A 20,631-nucleotide genomic window follows, 5' to 3' on the forward strand; every position below is an offset into this window, starting at 1 on the left:
AAAAAAAAAAAAAGGTGGACTCCAGGCTCCGAGAGTGGAGGGAGCAGAGAGAGACCATGTGATCACATTGGAGTGGGAGAGGGGCCCAGGGTCTTCCCACCCGCCCAGCCAAAGGCTGGGGCAGGACTTTGGGGACTGAGTGAGACCTGCCACCGGAGAGCTGGGCAAGTGGAGCAGAGAGGCCGTTGAATCTCAGGAATGCAGGCTGGTGCTTGTTCCCCCACGGGACTGGAAATCCTGATTGGAATGTACATTCTAAATCCCTCATTATGGACAGTGAGACCCAAAGATAACCTCAGGCCAGACACTGGCCCCAGTTCTCCTTTCCTGCGCCAGAATCTCAGCCTGGAGGAGGCACCCATGTGAGCTCTCTCTGCCCTCCTTGCTGCTGCCCCATAGCAATAAATAGTCAAAACAAAGGGAGCAGAAGCTAAATAAGGGGGCCGGATAAAAGCCAAGTGAACAGAAATAATGCATATGCTATATCATCAGTCCCTGCTGAAACAGGAGCCCGGGTGCTTTTCTGTCCACTGTGATTGATCTGCAAAGCAAAGCCATTTTGCAGATGCCATATCCTTTTTAATTCTTTCATCACCCTTCAAATTATTTTTCCCTTCCAGAAAAATTGTATGTTTTGAGGTTCCCCCCAAACCCCTCTCATCCCATCTAAGAAGAAAAGGCTTAAAGTGTAAATTAGACTTCCTGGGAGTCAGGACCATTAACACAGAGGAACAGAAAAAAGAAAGCAACCTCTTTTGCAAGGTAGGAAAGAAGAGGCCTGGACAGAATGACCTCTGGCAGGACAAAGTTCCCTGGAGTGTCCGGGGCTGCGATGCAGCCTCCCAAGATAGATCAAGTGTCTTGTCAGGCGCCACCTCCTGGTTGTCTATGAATTTTTTAAACTTTTAAAGTTCCAGTTCAAAATGTTTTGCATGTGATTCCTTCTCAGAAGTGTTTCACTGCTGGTGGGCTTTGGGATTTTGCCTATACAAGTGGATACCGTTTCACAGAGATGTCTCAGCCTCAAATCAGCGCCTTCCCACTTGGGAGTGAGCAGCCCCTCCTGGCCCTTGTGTTTCCCCAATGGACAAAGGCCCTGGTATGTAGGAAAAAGGGGAAAGGCGGCAAACTCCAGAGGGTTGCCTGTATTTATTTATTTTTAAAATTTTTATTGGCACTGTCTTTATTTTTATCTTTGACTTTACTGTGGATATTTCTTTTGTCACCGGGCTGATTTGGAGTAGTGTCAAGAGGACCATTATATGTTAAAAAAAAAACAAACAAAAAACTCTTCCCACCTCACCTCCCCCCACCTTAGTTGCTACTCAAACTGGCGGTTTTGTTTCAATTCCTCGGTCTCCCTCTCTAGCCCTTTGCCCACTATGAGCTTGGTGAAAACTCCACTGGAAACCAAAGTGGCTTTCTGGCGCCATCTCCTGTCCTTCCAAATGCAGTGAAATGAGAACTGGGCAAAGAATCAATGGTATCCCAGCGTGGTGACTTCTGGGTTGGTTTTTCTTAAAAGGTCCTTTTTAAAAACGATATTTAAACTGACTAAATATTCTAAATAGTCTAAAACACCTTACAAAAACCCACTAAGTGCTCTGAGTTTGTGTGGTGGGGAAAATGAAAGTCAGGGAGGGAGGGAGGCCAGATCAGAAGGAAAGAGGATGGTCAACACAGGGAACCTACTCAAACAGTCCAGCTGGTGACTCACTGCCTAGAAGAGAGAATCGATGAGGAGACAGAATTAGATGGATTCAGTTTCCTGAAAGAGCAAGCAACTTTGTGACGTAAGTAACACAGATCCAGAGATAGTCTATTTTGATACTCACATTTATTATCACTCTCTTGTCTTCTAACACACTGGTACTGAAGGCTCTTAAACAAACACAGAAGCTTTCAAGAATTTAAGTCAAAGTAATTTAGGGGAGAAGGTGGCCAGAACTCTTTTGGGTCATTTCTCGGTTTTCCAGTTCACATTGCATGGCAGATGCAGTATAAGAATCTTATAGACAGAAGACAGTTCCAAGGTTGTGGTCTGAACAATTTTAATTAAAAAGGAGTTAAATTTGTGTCATACACTGATTCTGTGCTCAGAGCACTGCCTGGTACATAAATATTTGCTGATTGAATAAATGCATCTGGTCATTGGAACATTTATTTACTTTCTGCCTTTTCTCAGAATTTTAGGCTAGAAGGGTCCTCAATCATCATTTCAGCTCCCTTGTTATACCCTTTAAAGACTGAGTTTTGAGGGATTTATGAAGTCTCCCTTGGCTAGGTATATAGCTGCTAAGCTAAACCAGGATAAGGACTTAGGCACCACTGAACTTTCCCCTTTGGGTTCTCAAACATCATTGTGCATCAGAATCACCTGGAAAGCTTGTTAAAATACCAATTTCTGGGCCTCTGCCCCCAAGGTTTCTGATTCTGTAGGTCTGGAGTATGTCCAGAGATTTGCATGTTTTTGATAGGTAAGAGGTCGATTTGCTTCTCAGGTAGCACTAGTGGTAAAGAATCCACCTACCAATGCAGGAGTTCCAAGAGCTACAGGTTTGATCCCTGGATCGAAACGATCCCCCAGAGAAGAAAATGGCAACCCACTCCAGTATTCTTGCCTGGAAAATTCCATGGACATAGGAGCCTGGTGGGCTGCAGTGCGTGGGGTCGCAAAGAGTTGGAGATGACTGAGCATGCACACACACACACACACAAGAAGTAGATTTATTAATATACCTTGTAAAGAGGTTGCAGGAAAATGGGGCACAAGAGGATGGTCATGTCCCAGGTCTTAGTCAAATTCCCGGGGACAGGCTGTGAAGTGAGGGTCCTTGGATCGGCACAGGAAAGAATTCAAGAGCAAGCCATACTAAAGTGAGGCATAGTAAAGTAGAGGGCACATTCCATAGGCAGAATGTGGGTCCTCAGAAGGTGAGAGTGGCCCAGAGATTTACATTTCTAACAGGTCACCTGTTAGATGGTACTGGTCTGAGGGTCCACACTTGAGAATCAATGCTCTATATCCACTGAAGGAGCAGAGGTGATAAACAGCTTGCCTTTTGGTTTGTTTGTTTTGGCTGCACCACGTGGCTTGCAAGATCTTAGTTCTCTGGACAGGGATTGAAACCGGGCCATGGCAGTGAAAGCGCCGAGTCCTAACCACCAGACCACCAGGGAATTCCCAGGAGTTTGCCATTCTCTGTAGAGATTCTAGCCAACTAGAATTGTTCTTTGCAGTCACTTTTGCAGAGGTTAGTAACAATACCGTCACTACTTTACAAACATATATTGAGTACTTCTATGTGCTAGGCAACAGGGAAGACTCTAGAAATAAAAAATTAATAAGCCACAATCCTGGCCCTCAAGAATTTCACAGTCTCTTTAGGGGATGCAGATACCTTACCCAATTACCAGAATACAACCATGAGAAGTTCTAAATAGCGGTGAAACAAAGTGTTATGGGAACCAAGGGGGATGGGCAATTAGTAGTGAAATTTTCTTTACCTGATGTCAACAGTCTTGTGATGGTCGCATAGCCTGGGCCTATAGTTATATATAAGAACAGAAAAAATGCCACTCCACAGCAGGCAGACCCATGCTTCATTGTCTCTAAGAGTGACACCAAAGAATATGTTGTGTTGAAGCAGGGTTTTCCTTAATATATTTAAGAAGCTGCCTTCCCTTCAAGGAAGGATATCATGATGCATGCATGCTAAGTCGTTCAGTCATGTCCGACTTTTGCGACCCCATGGACTGTAGTGGAGGTGATGGAATTCCAGTTGAGCTACTTCAAATCCTAAAAGATGATGCTGTTAGTGTTGCACTCAATATACCAGCAAATTTGGGAAACTCAGCAGTGGCCACAGGACTGGAAAAGATGTTTTCATTCCAATCCCAAAGAAAAGCAATGCCAAAGAATGCTCAGACTCCCACACAATTGCAGCCATCTCACGTGCTAGCAAAGTAATGCTCAAAATTCTCCAAGCCAGGCTTCAACAGTACATGAACCGTGAACTTCCAGATGTTCAAGCTGGATTTAAAAAAGGCAGAGGAACCAGAGATCAAATTGCCAACATCCGTTGGATCATCGAAAAAGCAAGAGAGTTCCAGAAAAACATCTATTTCTGCTTTATTGACTATGCCAAAGCTTTTGACTGTGTGGATCACAGTAAACTGTGGAAAATTCTGAAAGAGATGGGAATACCAGACCACCTGACCTGCCTCCTGAGAAATCTGCATGCAGGTCAGGAAGCAACAGTTAGAACTGGTCATGGAACAACGGACTTGTTCCAAATTGGGAAAGGAGTACGTCAAGGCTGTATATTGTCACCCTGCTTATTTAACTTATATGCAGAGTACATCATGAGAAATGCTGGCCCAGATGAAGCACAAGCTGGAATCAAGATTGCCAGGAGAAATATCAATAACCTCAGATATGCAGATGACACCGCCCTTATAGCAGAAAGCAAAGAAGAACTAAAGAGTCTCATGGTGAAAGTGAAAGAGGAGAGTGAAAAAGTTGGCTTAAAGCTCAACATTCAGAAAACTAAGATCATGGCATCCGATTCCATCTCTTCATGGCAAATAGATGGGGAAACAATGGAAACAGTGAGAGACTTTATTTTCTTGGGCTCCAAAATCACTGCAGATGGTGACTGCAGCCATGAAATTAAAAAGATGCTTGCTCCTTGGAAGAGAAGCTATGACCAATCTAGGCAGCATATTAAGAAACAGATATTACTTTGCCAACAAAGATCCATCCAGTCAAAGTGATGGTTTTTCCAGTAGTCATGTATGGATGTGAGAGTTGGACTATAAAGAAAGCTGAGCGCCAAAGAATTGAAGTGTTGGGTAATTAGTGTTGGAGAAGACTCTTGAGAGTTCCTTGGATTGCAAGAAGATCAAGCAAGTCAATCCTAAAGGAAATCAGTCCTGAATATTCATTGGAAAGAGTGATGCTAAAGCTGAAACTTCAATACTTTGGCCACCTGATGTGCAAAACTGATTCTTTAGTTTGAACGCAAACTAAAGAATGCTGGGAAAGATTGAAGGCAAGAAAAAGGGATGACAGAGGACAAGATAGTTGGATGGTATCACTGACTTGATGGACATGAGTTTGAGCAAGCTTCAGGAGTTGGTGATGGACAGGGGAGCCTGGTGTGCTGCAGTCCATGGGGTCACAAAGAGTCAGACAGGACTGAGTGACTGAACTGAACTGGACTGTAGCCCACCAGTCTCCTCTGTCCATGGGATTCTCCTGGCAAGAATACTGGAGTGGGTTGCCATTTCCTCCTCCAGGGGATCTTCCCTCCTCCAGGGATTAAACCCAGGTATCTTATAGTCTCCTGCATTGGCAGGTGGGTTCTTTACCACTAGTGCCACCCTGGAAATTATAATAATTTGTTCCAGCTTCTCTGGTGGCCTCCTCATTCTGCCTGACTTTCCCCTTTTCTTTTTATTCTCTACCATTCATCTAATCCAAAGGAAGGTTGTGTGTGACAACTCACACAAAAGAGACTAACACTTATGCTGCTTCCCTTCAGTAGTGAGAAGATTCTAGTTAAAGGTATTTTTTCCTATGATTTTTAAAGAATTGTTATGTCCAAATTGCTGTAGGAATGGGAACCAGAGAATAATATAGCAAAGTGAGATCTTGTTACCACAGGTAGCTCATCACTGGCTTAGTGCTGTGTTCAATCGCTTCGGTTGTGTCCGACTCTCTGTGACCCTATGGACTCTAGCCTGCCAGGTTCCTCTATGGGATTCTCCAGGCAAGAATACTGGAGTGCGTTGCCATGCCCTCCTCCCGGGAATCTTCCAGACCTAGGGATGGAACCCACGGCTCCTGCATCTCCTGCATTGCAGGCAAACTCTTTACCTCTGAGCTACTGGGACACCCCTACTACTGGCTTAATCATCCCCCAGATAATTAGTCTGTTCTCAGATCAGATAGTGACAAATGATTTGGTTTTCTTTGAAACCTTAAAGCAAAGAAAAGGCTGTGCTTTCACTGACATTTTATTTGCTTCTAAATATCTATATATATATATATAGATAGATATTTTAAAAAGCATGAGTCTGTAAGGGTAAAATGACTTGACTGGGGTCATATGGAAATATTACTAGGACAAAGAATCAGGTTCTGACAGACTCACTGCTCAAAATGCGTTGAGACTTTAAAAACAAAACCAAAATTTTTTAAAACTGGTGACATTTTTGACTCTGGCTGCTTCTGCCTATTCCTTGCAGCTGGCGGGGAGGCATTGCTTTGAGGAGGAACTACAAAATCAACAAACCTTTTTTTTGAAAGCTTCAAGTCATTTCTGGGCAACATCTGCAAACGTGAAATGCAGTTATTAATTTTCCCCTTTCCCCTCATTTTCTACTATCAAACATGCTTATTGTTTCATGTGTTTTATTTAAATAGCATTGTCACAGGTTGATTACAAATCCATACACATGGGGAAGAAATGACTGTTTACTCCTTTTTTAAAAAAATGAAAAGGAAATGTTGGAGTTGGTTCCAGAATGGTAGAGAATATCAGATCTTAGCAATGTCTTGTCTCTTTTCCTCTTAAATGTTATTTTAAAAAATAATACCTGATTATTTTAAGGAAAAGAGAAGATTATTTTAAAGAAAAGAGAAGATTATTTTTAGGAAAAGAGAAGATTATTTTAAGGAAAAGAGAAGATTCAAAATAGCAAAAAAGAAAAGTAACATCACTCACAATTCTCCCAATTAGAGATAACCCTGTTACCATTCTGCTATCTTACAAATTTTTTCTATGAAGCTATAACTAAATGCACATATTTTGTGTGTATAAATATTTTTTTTACAAAAATAGGACCAAACTATATACATAATTATAACCTTTTTCCTTGACATTATTTGGTAAACACTTTTGTGTATCAGTAAGTGTATATCTCTATCAGAAATTTTAACTGCATAGTATTGTATATTAGAAACCTGTTTAAACAATTCTGTGGCTTTGGACTGGTAGCTTTTTTTTCAATTTTTACCTGTGACAAACAATACTTCAATCAGAATATTATTGTTCATGTATATTTACATATTTGTTCAACTGTTTTCTAGAAGTAAAATCAAAAGAGGGTGTATAGTTTAAAAAAATATGAAAATTTTACACTCATTCCTTTTGTTAAAGTCAGGTTTCTGGAGGTATAACTTATGTGCAGTAAAATTCATCCTTTTTAGTGTAGAGTCCTATGAGTTTTGACAAATACATAAAGAAGTGTAAGCACCATCATAATCAAGACATCACCCTGTCCCTGACATAATTCCTGATCTATTTCTGACCTCATACGTTTGCCTTTACCAGAGTGTCTTACGGGTTAAATTATGCAGCATATAGCATTTTGACACTGGCTTCTTTCACTCATCATTCATTCATGTTGTTGCATATTAGAAGTTTGCTTCATTCTACTGCTGAGTTTTTCCATTATATAGATGTTCACAGTTGGCTTATCCATTTACTAGTTGAAGAATCTGTGGGTTGTTTTTAGTTTTCAGCAACTGCAGGTAAAACCATTCAACTACAGGTTTTTGAGCGGACATATGTGTTTATTGTTCTTGACTAAATACAGGGACCCCACAGAGACTGAGACAGAACTGTGTTTGGGTGTCTCCTGAGGAGGTACGGGTCAGCAGTGGGCTGCTGCAGGGACAGGGGCTTTGGGTGCAGCAGACCTGGGTATGGCATGAGGCCTCTTGGAGGAGGTTGCCATTAACCCCACCAGAGAGCTGCCAGAATTTACAGAGGCCTGGGAAATAGACTCTTGGAAGGCACAAACAGAAACTTGTGAGTACCAGGACCCAGGAGAAAGGAGCAGTGACCCCACAAAGAGACTGACCCAGACTTGCCTGTGAGTGTCCAGGAGTCTCCAGCGGAGGCGTGGGTTGGTGGTGGCCTGCTGCAGGGCTGGGGGAACTGAGTGTAGTGGTACATGCTTGGGAGCTTTTGAGGGAGGTCACCATTATCTTCATTACCTCCACCATAGTGTGGCCTCAGGTAAATAGCAGGGTGGGAACACAGCTCCACCCATCAATTGAAAATTGGATTAAAGATTTACTGAGCATGGCCCTGCCCATCAGACCAAGACCCAGTATCCCCCTCAGTCAGCCTCTCCCATCAGGAAGCTTCCATAAGCCTCTTATCCTTATCCATCAGAGGGCAGACAGACTGAAAACCACAATCACAGAAAACTAACCAATCTGATCACATGGACCACAGCCTATGAGAAGCTATGAGCCATGCCATGTAGGGCCACCAAAGACAGATGGGTCATGGTGGAGAGTTATGGCAACATGTGCTCCACTGGAGAAGGGAATGGCAAACCACTTCAGTGTTCTTGCCTTGAGAACCCCATAAACAGTATGAAAAGGCAAAAAGATAGGACACTGAAAGAAGAACTTCCCAGGTCGGTAGGTGCCCAATATGCTACTGGAGATCAGTGGAGAAATAACTCCAGAAAGAATGAGGAGATGGAGCCAAAGTAAAAACACCCAGTTGTGGATGTGACTGTTGATGGAAGCAAGATCCGATGCAGTAAAGAGCAATATTATATAGGAACAGGAATGTTAGGTCCATGAATCAAGGCAAATTGGAAGTGGTCAAACAGGGGATGTCAAGAGTGAACATCGACATTTTAGGAATCAGTGAACTAAAATGGACTGGAATGGGTGAATTTAACTCAGATGACCATTATATCTACTACTCTGGGCAAGAATCCCTTCAAAGAAATGGAGTAGCCATCATAGTCAACAAGAGTCCGAAATGCAGTACTTGGATGTAATCTCAAAAATGACAGAATGATCTCTGTTCATTTCCAAGCCAAACCATTCAATATCACAGTAATCCAAGTCTATGCCCCAACCAGTAATGCTGAAGAAGCTGAACTTGAATGGTTCCATGAAGACCTACAAGACTTTCTAGAACTAACACCCAAAAAAGATGTCCTTTTCCTTATAGGGGAGTGGAATGCAAAAGTAGGAAGTCAAGAAATACCTGGAGTAACAGGCAAATTTGGCTTTGGAGTAAGAATGAAGCAGGACAAATGGTAACAGAGTTTTGCCAAGAGAACGCACTGGTAATAGCAAACACCCTCTTCCAACAACACAAGAGAAGACTCTACACATGGACATCACAAAATGGTCAACACCGAAATCAGATTGATTTTATTCTTTGCAGCCAAAGATGGAGAAGCTCTATACAGTCAGCAAAAAGAAATCTGAGAGCAGACTGTGGCTCAGATCATGAACTCCTCATTGCCAAATCCAGACTTAAATTGAAGAAAGTAAGGAAAACCACTGGACCATTCAGATATGACCTAAATCAAACCCCTTACGATTATACAGTGGAAGTGAGAAATAGATTCAAGGGATTAGATCTGATAGACAGCATGCCTGGAGAACTATGGACAGAGGTTTGTGACATTGTACAAGAGGCAAAGATCAAGACCATCCCCAAGAAAAAGAAATGCAAAAAAGCAAAATGGCTGTCTGAGGAGGCCTTACAAATAGCTATGAAAAGAAGAGAAGTGAAAAGGAAAGGAGAAAAGGAAAGATATACCCATTTGAATGCAGAGTTCTGAAGAATAGCAAGGAGAGATAAGAAAGCTTTCCTCAGTGATCAGTACAAAGAAATAGAGGAAAACAATAGAATGGGGAAGACTAGAGATCTATTAAGAAAATTAGAGATACCAAGGGAAACTTCCATGCAAAGATGGGCTCAATAAAGGACAGAAATGGTATAGACCTAAAGAAGCAGAAGATATTAAGAAGAGGTGGCAAGAATACACAGAAGAACTGTACAAAAAAGATCTTCACGACCCAGATAACCACGATGGTGTGATCACTCACCTAGAGCCAGACATCCTGGAATGTGAAGTCAAGTGGGCTTTAGAAAGCATCACTACGAACAAAGCTAGTGGATGTGATGGAATTCTAGTTTAGCTATTTCAAATCCTGAAAGATGATGCTGTGAAAGTGCTGCACTCAATATGCCAGCAAATTTGGAAAACTCAGCAGTAGCCACAAGACTGGAAAAGGTCAGTTTTCATTCCAATCCCAAAGAAAGGTAACGGCAAAGAATGCTCAGACTCCCACACAGTTGCACTCATCTCACACGCTAGCAAAGTAATGCTCAAAATTCTCCAAAACAGGCTTCAACAGTACATGAACTGTGAACTTCCAGATGTTCAAGCTGGTTTTAGAAAAGGCAGAGGAACCAGAGATCAAATTGCCAACATCCACTGGATCACCGAAAAAATGAGAGAGTTCCAGAAAAACATCTATTTCTGCTTTATTGACTATGCCAAAGCCTTTGACTGTGTGGATCACAGTAAACTGTGGAAAATTCTGAAAGAGATGGGAATACCAGACCACCTGACCTGCCTCCTGAGAAATCTGTATGCAGGTCAAGAAGCAACAGTCAGAACTGGGCATGGAACAACAGACTGGTTCCACATTGGGAAAGGAGTACATCAAGGCTGTATATTGTCACCCTGCTTATTTAACTTATATGCAGAGTACATCATGAGAAACGCTGGCCCAGATGAAGCACAAGCTGGAATCAAGATTGCCAGGAGAAATATCAATAAACTCAGAGATGCAGATGACACTGCCCTTATTGCAGAAAGCAAAGAAGAACTAAAGAGCCTCATGGTGAAAGTGAAAGAGGAGAGTGAAAAAGTTGGCTTAAAGCTCAACATTCAGAAAACTAAGATCATGGCATCCAGTCCCATCACTTCACAGCAAATAGATGGGGAAACAGTGGCAACAGTGATAGACTATTTTTTTGGGCTCCAAAATCATTGCAGATGGTGACTGAATTCCTGAAATTAAAAGATACTTGCTCCTTGGAAGAAAAGTTATGACCAACCTAGACAGCATATTAAAAAGCAGAGACATTACTTTGTCAACAAAGGTCCATCTAGTCAAGGCTATGGTTTTTCCAGTAGTCATGTACGGATGTGAGAGTTGGACTATAAAGAAAGTTGAACACTGAAGAATTGATACTTTTTGGTTTTTTTTGTTTTTTTTTTTATACTAAGTATTTTATTGTATGCTGCCATCAGTGTATATAAAATAATTACCCTTGTGAAACAGAAAATTAAGAATATTCAGAGAGGTAGACATTAAGGACTGGCAAAAGTAGAAGTTTGTGTAGTATGGCACATTACAGAGAGGCTTTTGTACAGGCTTCAAATTTAGCTTTCCTTTGAATATTCACTGGTTTATGAAAAGTGGTTTGGAAAACCTTGTCAAGATTCATCTTACTACAAAAAGGAACAGACTTTCTGGGGCCTGAAGGGATTTGTACTTGAAGATACTCCAGTCAGCAGAGGGTCATGTTGAGCATTCTGCAGACAGAACTGTTTCAAATCTGCAGCTGCCTGGGAAACCTTCACCCGATTGAGCCCGGCCTCCAGCCGGAGCTGTTGAACCACTTTTTTCATAGCCGCGACGCTGGATGAACCAGACATGGCGCACTGGAAAGGATGGCAGATCCGCGGGCCGTCGGCAGGTCTGCGGTGGGTCCGCTGGGCCAGTCGTCGGGGCTGGGCAGAATTGATACTTTTTTTTTTTTTTTTTAGAATTGATACTTTTGATCTGTGGTGTTGAAGAAGACTCTTGAGAGTCCCTTGGCCTGCAAGTAGACATAACCAGTCCATCCTTAAGTAAATCAGTCCTGAATATTCATTGGAAGGACTGATGTTGAAGCTGAAACTCCAATACTTTGGCCACCTGATGAGAAGAATTAACTCATTTGAAAAGACCCTGATGCTGGGAAAGATCGAAGGTGGGAGGAGAAGGGGATGACAGAGGGTGAGATGGTTGGGTGGCATCACTGACTTAATGGACATGAGTTTGAGTAACTCCGGGAGTTGGTGATGGACAGGGAGGCCTGGCGTGTTGCAGTCCATGGGGTCTCAAAGAGTCAGACACGACCGAGCAACTAAATTGAACTGAAATACATAGTGCTGGGTTGTGTGGTAAGAGTATGTTTAGCTTTGCAAAAACTGCCAAACTGTTCTTCATAGCAGTTGTACTGTTTTTCATTCCTGCCAGCAACGTATGAAAGCTCCAGTTGCTCCAGCACCTGATATGTTGTTTCAGTCACTCAGTTGTTTCCAACTCTTTGTGACCCCATGGACTGCAGCACTCCAGGCTTCTGTGTCCTTCACCATCTCCCAGGAAGAAAGGAAGAAAGAAAGAAAGAAAGTGAAGTTGCTCAGTCATGTCCAACTCTTTGGGACCCCATGGACTGTAGCCTACCAGGATCCTCAGTCTACGGGATTTTCCAGGCAAGAGTACTGGAGTGGGTTGCCATTTCCTTCTCCAGGGGATCTTCCCGACCCTGGGATCGAACCCTCTCCCGCACTGTAGGCAGACGTTTTACTGTCTGAGCTACCAGGGATGTCCATTGAGTTGGTGATGCCATCTAACCATCTCGTCCTCTGTCATCCCCTTCTCCTCCTGCCTTCAATCTTTCCCACACCACAGTCATTTCCAATGAGTCAGTACTTCACCTCAGGTGGCCAAAGTATTGGAGCTTCAGCCTCAGCATCAGTCCTTCCAATGAAAATTCAATATTATTTTCCTTTACTATTGACTCGTTTGATTTCCTTCCAGTCCAGACGACTCTCAAGAGTCTTCTCCAACACTACAGTTCAACAGCATCAATTCTTTGGTGCTCAGTTTTCTTTATAGTCCAACTCTCACATCCATACATGGCTACTGAAAAAACCATAACTTTGACTATACAGACCTTTTTTGGTAAAGTAATATCTCTGCTTTTAATATGTTGTCTTGGTTTGTCATAGCTTTTCTTCCAAGAAGCAAGTGTCTTTTGATTTCATGGCTGTAGTCACCATTTGCAGTGATTTTGGAGCCCAAGAAAATAAAGTCTGTCACTGTTTCCATTGCACTTGATATAATAAGTTGAAAAGAAAAAAAAAGAGTAATCATTCTGGTAGGAGTGTAGTGATATTTCACTTTGGTTTTAATTTTGGGTGTGTACTTTTTAAGGATTTTTGCTATATTTATTGCCATATTGCCTTCTTTAAAGTTATACTCCTCCAGAGATATAGACACAAACTGTCACTCTCTTCATTTTTTTGGAGAGATAAACAAAGGACCCTGCAATTGGTCTTCCCCAACTAGGCAAACGTTCAGTATTTTTTCCCTCTCTTGTGACCTTTCAGCTATCGCACAGACATAAATTTCACTTGTCAGTTCAGTTCAGTCGCTCAGTCATGTCCGACTCTTTGTGACCCCATGAATCGTAGCACGCCAGGTCTCCCTGTCCATCACCAACTCCCAGAATTTACTCAAACTCACGCCCATCGAGTCGGTGATGCCATCCAGCCATCTCATCCTCTGTCGTCCCCTTCTCCTCCTGCCCCCAATCCCTCCCACCATCAGGGTCTTTTTCAATGAGTCAACTCTTCGCATGAGGTGGCCAAAGTACTGGAGTTTCAGCTTCATCATCAGTCCTTCCAATGAACACCCAGGACTGATCTCCTTTAGGATGGACTGGTTGGATCTCCTTGCAGTCCAAGGGATTCTCAAGAGTCTTCTTCAACACCACAGTTCAAAAGCATCAATTTTTCAGCCCTTAGCTTTCTTCACAGTCCAACTCTCACATCCATACATAACCACTGGAAAAACCATAGCCTTGACCAGACAGATCTTAGTTGGCAAAGTAATGTCTCTGCTTTTTAATATGCTGTCTAGGTTAGTCATAACTTTCCTTCCCAGGAGTAAGCATCTTTTAATTTCATGGCTGCAGTCACCATCTGCAGTGATTTTGCAGCCCCAAAAAATAAAGTCTGACACGGTTTCCACTGTCTCCCCATCCATTTCCCATGAGGTGATGGGACCAGATGCCATGATCTTAGTTTTCTGAATGTTGAGCTTTAAGCCAACTTTTTCACTCTTCTCTTTCACTTTCATCAAGAGGCTTTTTAGCTCCTCTTTACTTTCTGCCATAAGGGCGGTGTCATCTGCATATCTGAGGTTATTGATATTTCTCCCTGCAATCTTGATTCCAGCTTGTGCTTCTTCCAGCCCAGTGTTTCTCATGATTTCACTTGTATCATGGTTAAATTTCTGTGCAATGACTCCTATCTTCTTACGGACTTTGAGTACAAAGTGAGAGATGTGCTCATTTGGAGAAAATTTTAGCTTAAAGATGAATAAAATCTACATTAGTGAGTATAGCATGCTTTTCAAATACACATATTGAAAATACCCATCATGCTATAAGAAGTCATCTTACTATAGAAATTTATACTAATGCAAATACTGCTGGTCAAAATAGCAAGCAGGAGAAGATGCTAATTAAAATAGATCATATTCCACCAGTCACCCAGTTTCTATCAAATTTCAATATATTTCAGAAGGATTGCATTTAACTCTTTGATTACTAAGATTTTGATATTTTGTGAAAGCCATGGGTTTGATTGAGCTGAAGTTAAATAGAAACACAAGCATAGCCTTGGCAAAAATCTAAACTGTATTAAAAAAAATAAAGAAACAAAGTAACATAGTTTTTGAAACACATGGCAGAAGAGTATACCAGCATCCTGCCCAAAGTTCTCTATCTTGTAACTATAAGTTTATATATGGCAAACTAAACTTCTGCATAGCAAAATACACCTATATTCTTTTTTCTCTTTTTTATTTTTTAAATTATGAGAGTATGATAACCCATTTACAGAACACTTGGAAAACACAGAAGAAAGTTATGTATGAAAATGAAAGTGTTAGTTGATCAGTTGTGTCTAATTCTCTGGGAACCCATGGACTATAACCTGCTAGGCTCCTTTGTCCATGGGATTTCCCAGGCACAAATGCTGGAGTGAATTGCCATTCCCTTCTCCAAGGGATCTTCCCAACCCAGCGATTGAACCTGGGTCGCTTGCATTTCAGGCGGGTTTGTTACCATCTGGGACATGGGGAAAGCCCCCAAAATTACATATAATTCTACTATATATTATGGGCTTCCCTGGTAGCTCAGACGGTAAAGTGTGTGTCTGCAGTGCTGGAGACCCGGGTTCGATCCCTGGGTCAGGAAGATCCCCTGGAGAAGGAAATGGCAACCCACTCCAGTACTCTTGCCTGGAAAATCCCATGGACAGAGGAGCTTGGTAGGCTACAGTCCATGGGGTCGCAAAGAGTCGGACATGACTGAGCACCTTTACTTACTTTACTACTATATATTACAATTATTTTTTAAGTAGATAAATTGAGACTTTTAGTTGGAGTTTCAATATCACACTCTCAAAAATTAATAGAAAGAATAGACAGAAAAGTAGAAGGATATAATAATAGTAAACCTGGAAAGCACTATGAACCTATTCAACATAATAAAGATTTATACAATTTTCGTACAACAGCAGGATACAAATTCTATTGAAGTTCCCATACACTATAAACCAGGAGACACTAGAACATATCCAAGGATGTAAAGCAAGGCACAAAAATTTAATCGTCTGAAAGTATTGAAATCATAGAGTCTGCTCTCTTATCACTGTCAAAATACACCTATACTCTTATCTTCTACCACAGAATAAGAAAAGCAGATACTGGTTTGAAGATAGCTGATCCACTCAATATGTTTTGTTGTGTTTCTAGATAGTTCACAAGCCAGTTCTTAGTTACTTCATATTATTTGTAAATTTAGTTTTTATTTTTATCAAAATAGTAAGGTACACAGTTTTAAAAGTCAAATAGATCAGTAAAAGTCACAATAAAACGTTGTTTCCCCATGTCCAGTTCCTACTTCCTAGAGACAATCACTGAGACTTATAAACTATTTCTTCTAGTCCACAACTCCAGATTTCCAAAAATACATTTATAGAGCTATTTCTTGATTTTTCAGTTGTAAATATTGTTATCTATGAGCTTTCAACTATGAAAGATAAGGATTTACCTCTTTTACACAACACTGTCTCCCCTATACATTTTTTTTACCCTGTCCTGATACAATTATTAAACCACAATTTTAGTTAAATCAGCATTTAACATTTAAATTGTCATCAATAGTTACAATTGTGTCAAGGAGTATATTATATTTCCTTTCTTGTACAACTTTTAATCTTACCTTGAATTGATAATGATCTTTTTTCCCTTTTAGTTTAGTTTCCTAGTTGCTTATTCATCTCGAAACTCACTGTTGAAAGTGTAACTCCTTTCTCATTTTGTTCAAACATATAAGGTAATTTATCATAATGTTTTAAAAAGAATTTTCCTCTTTGAACCCTCCATTCTCCGGTTCTGAATTAGATTGGCTTCTCTATTCTTAAGAGCTTTTTAATTTCTTTCCTTTATCCTAGATTTTCTGTAATTTCATGTTAACATATCTTGGTCTTTTTTATCTCTTGGAAGGATACTCAATAGGCTCATTTGTTTAAAAGCTTATGTACTTAAGCTCTGGGACAGTTTTTCATATTATTTCTCTAACAATTTTGTTTTACACGTTCTCTATCTGAAGTGCCTGTCAATTGTATGTTGAATCTTCTGGACTGATCTCTAACACCCTTAACTTTTTTCTTTTATTTTTCCATTACTTTGCTCTTTGTTCTACTTTCAGGGAGATTTTCTCAACTTTATCTCGTCCTTTCTTTTGAATTACTACATTCTGTGTTCATATTTTTAATTTTTACAAGCTCTTCTAAGAATTTTTTTTTAAAGATTTGTTTTTTGGATGTGGACTATTTTTTTAAAGTCTTCATTGAATTTGTTACAATATTGCTTCTGTTTTACATTTTGGTTTTTTGGTCATGAGTCATGTGAGCTCTTAGCTCCTTGACTAGTAATCAAACCTGTACCCCCTGCATTGGAAGGCAAAGTCTTAACTACTGGACCACTAGGTTAAGTCCCAAGAATGTTTTTCTCACAGCAATATTTTCTTTTATTTTCATGAATACATTATCTTTTATGATATTAACTTAAGCTTTCTCTTGAAAATTGGTTTCTTCTGTATCCTTTCCTGTCTGTTTTCTTTGAGTTCTTTTTCCTGTTTATTTTTGGCTTTTCTTTCATGTAAAGGGGTTTTCTAAAATATTTGTGATCTTTAACTATCCACTCACATTTAAGAGTGAGGCACATAAAAAACACTTAAAAGGCGTGTGTAATCATGTATGAAAGTTGGTAGGCTGCATGGTGGTGAGGGGATGGAACAGGTATTTGACCATTTTCTACTATTTTGTCAGGATGTCTGGACTTGTGTCTTAGGCTAATCAGTTTCTCCAGAGAGGAAATCTCTTTTTTACTTGAAGTTGCATCCAATTGTAAATGGAGACAAGAAAGGGGTTGATTTTTCGAGGAGAGTTCTCATTGAAATATAGATTTTCCACTTTTTGTTTTGCCAGTTTTCATTACATCTAACCTACCTTAGTTATGCCTGGTATCTCTGAGTTTATTTTAGTTTATTTTGACCTCTATGGGCCAGAGTTGGGAAGGGAATTTAGTTGTTTTTAACATGACCTTTTGCCATTTCTTCTGTTTTAGCCTTACACTCACCCTCATCTTCAAGGGTTCTTGGTGTCTCCAAATTCAGCATCTTTGTGGGGTTCTACAACGTAAATCAGATTGTCTTTCAATTTCCTGCAGACAGTAAAGTTTCAACTTTCTCCTCTCTGCTAGGGCAATTATCTCTAGTCTAATGGGATTTCTAAGGGGGATCCCCATAATAGCATTCCTGAACAAGTTGAGAAATGAAACAAGAAGTAAATATGGAGGTTAATTATTACTTTTAGAGGCCTTATTACTGTCAGAGGCCAGGTTGGAGGGTGCAGCTTAGTGTGAGAGTCTGTGGGCCTGTTAACTGTTCCCCAGAGCCAGGCAGCCTGGCTGGGGCAGACATAAGTGTGGAGGAGCACAGCAGAATGTGTGTGTGCTGGTGAACAGGCTCCCTCTCCCAGGAGAACAGAGGATGGACGAGGTGGAACACTCCACTGAGGGTGCATGAACAGAGGGCTGGGAGAGGCCCAGCTACACTAACTGAGCTCTTTTTGTCCCAAGAAGGAAAATATCAGAAGTGAGGAAAATGCATTTCTGAACTACATGGTCCATGAGCTTTACAGATTCCAAAATTTTGTTGTGCTCTCTCAACTCTTCTCTCCTTGATCAGTCTCTTTGTTCTTTTGGGTTTAGGTTTATCTCTTTAAAGTCATTTTAATTGGCTTGGGAAGGAATGGAGTTAAGCAGGTACTGTATTAAATTCTCCATGTTTAACTACAAGTTTAAAGTTATTTTTTGAATGTTACCTTGTTATTGAGGTTACATATTTCTTTTAAGGCAAATATTTATTATCTGTGCTACTGGAGAAATGCAGTGATGCAATAATTCTTAGAATGCAAAATCTCTAAATCATTTCTACTTGCAAATCTATTTACAATATGGATTTATTTCTAGGAGACTTACTTTCCTAACTTTGTTTGACTTTGACTAATGTTAAAACTGGTTTGTACTGTCTTAGCATGTAAAGAGGTGACTCAAACTGGGAAATCTCAACCTAGAATTTTAATCTGTTGCAGATATTTCACAGAATTTGGTATTCACATAGCAGTAGTCAAGAATTTATTGATATGTATGTTTCCTTCTTCGCCATTCACTGATAATCCCTACAGAGAAAAGAATCCCAAATTTAAAAAAGAGTGTGATTAGAAAAACCTAGAGAATGTGTGGTAGTTCAAACATTATATAGTACTCATGGTGCCAATCAAAATCTCTTCTCAAAAAAGTCTGATAAATATCTTCAACTAAGTTTTAATAGAATAATTAACTATACTTATTAACCTATGCCCCAACCAGTAACGCTGAAGAAGCTGAAGTTGAACGGTTCTATGAAGACCTACAAGACCTTTTAGAACTAACACCCAAAAACGATGTCCTTTTCATTATAGGGGACTGGAATGCAAAAGTAGGAAGTCAAGAAACACCTGGAGTAACAGGCAAATTTGGACTTGGAGGACAGAATGAAGCAGGGTAAAGGCTAATAGAATTTTGCCAAGAGAACGCTCTGGTCATAGCAAACACCCTCTTCTACCAACACAAGAGAAGACTCTACACATGGACATCACCAGATGGTCAACACCGAAATCAGATTGATTTCTCCTGTATAGGAGAAGCTCTATACAGTCAGCAAAAACAAGACTGGGAGCTGACTGTGGCTCAGATTACGAACTCCTTATTGCCAAATTCAGACTTAAACTGAAGAAAGTAGGGAAAACCCCTAGACCATTCAGGTATGACCTGAATCAAATCCCTTATGACTATACAGTGGAAGTGAGAAATAGATTTAGGGGACTAGATCTGATAGACAGAGAGCCTGATGAACTATGGATGGAGGTTCGTGACATTGTACAGGAGACAGGGATCAAGACCATCCCCATGGAAAAGAAATGCAAAAAGGCAAAATGGTTGTCTAAGGAGGCCTTACAAATAGCAGTGAAAAGCAAAGGAGAAAAGGAAAGATATTCCCATTTGAATGCAGAGTTCCAAAGAACAGCCAGGAGAGATAAGAAAGCCTTCCTCAGCGATCAATGCAAAGAAATAGAAGAAAACAATAGAATGGGAAAGACTAGAGATCTCTTCAGGAAAATTAGAAAAAAAAAAAATTAGAGATACCAAGGGAACGTTTCATGCAAAGACGGGTTCAATAAAGGACAGAAATGGTATGGACCTAACAGAAGCAGAAGAAATTAAGAAGAGGTGGCGAGAATAAACAGAAGAACTGTACAAAAAAGATCTTCACGACCCAGATAATCACGATGGTGTGATCACTCACCTAGAGCCAGACATCCTGGAATGTGAAGTCAAGCGGGCCTTAGAAAGCATCACTACGAACAAAGCTAGTGGATGTGATGGAGTTCCAGTTGAGCTATTTCAAATCCTGAAAGATGCTGTGAAAGTGCTGCACTCAATATGCCAGCAAATTTGGAAAACTCAGCAGTGGCCACAGGCCTGGAAAAGGTCAGTTTTCACTCCAATCCCTAAGAAAGGCAATCCCAAAGAATGCTCAAACTACCGCACAATTGCACTCATCTCACACGCTAGTAAAGTAATGCTCAAAATTCTCCAAGCCAGGCTTCAGCAATACGTGAACCGTAAACTTCCAGATGTTCAAGCTGGGTTTAGAAAAGGCAGAGGAACCAGAGACAAATTGCCAGTATCCGCTGGATCATCGAAAAAGCAAGAGAGTTCCAGAAAAACATCTATTTATGCTTTATTGACTATGCCAAAGCCTTTGACTGTGTGGATCACAACAAACTGTGGGAAATTCTGAAAGAGATGGGAATACCAGACCACCTGACCTGCCTCTTGAGAAACCGGTATGCAGTTCAGGAAGCAACACCTAGAACTGGACATGGAACAACAGACTGGTTCCAAATAGGAAAAGGAGTACGTTAAGGCTGTAAATTGTCACCCTGCTTATTTAACTTATACACAGAGTACATCATGAGAAACACTGGGCTGGAAGAAGCACAAGCTGGAATCAAGATTGTAGGGAGAAATATCAATAACCTCAGATATGCAGATGACACCGCCCTTATGGCAGAAAGTAAAGAGGAGCTAAAAAGCCTCTTGATGAAAGTGAA

The 20,631-nt window shown here is 40.6% G+C and overlaps 1 protein-coding gene across 1 annotated transcript; it reads right to left on the reverse strand.

The window, feature by feature from the left end:
* Positions 1 to 11,179: 11,179 nt before the first annotated feature.
* LOC133040155 (guanine nucleotide-binding protein G(I)/G(S)/G(O) subunit gamma-5) lies at positions 11,180 to 11,579 on the reverse strand. The gene has a single exon (XM_061119912.1). The coding sequence runs from the start codon at positions 11,503 to 11,505 to the stop codon at positions 11,299 to 11,301; it is 207 nt and encodes a 68-aa protein (XP_060975895.1). The 5' UTR covers positions 11,506 to 11,579; the 3' UTR covers positions 11,180 to 11,298.
* Between the last annotated feature and the right edge of the window lie 9,052 nt (positions 11,580 to 20,631).

The sequence above is a fragment of the Dama dama genome, chromosome 20, assembly GCF_033118175.1.
Source record: "Dama dama isolate Ldn47 chromosome 20, ASM3311817v1, whole genome shotgun sequence".
NCBI lineage: Eukaryota > Metazoa > Chordata > Mammalia > Artiodactyla > Cervidae > Dama > Dama dama.

Excerpts from the sequence above, each read along its gene's own strand:
- LOC133040155 (XM_061119912.1), bottom strand. The coding sequence starts at position 11,505 with ATGTCTGGTTCATCCAGCGTCGCGGCTATGAAAAAAGTGGTTCAACAG.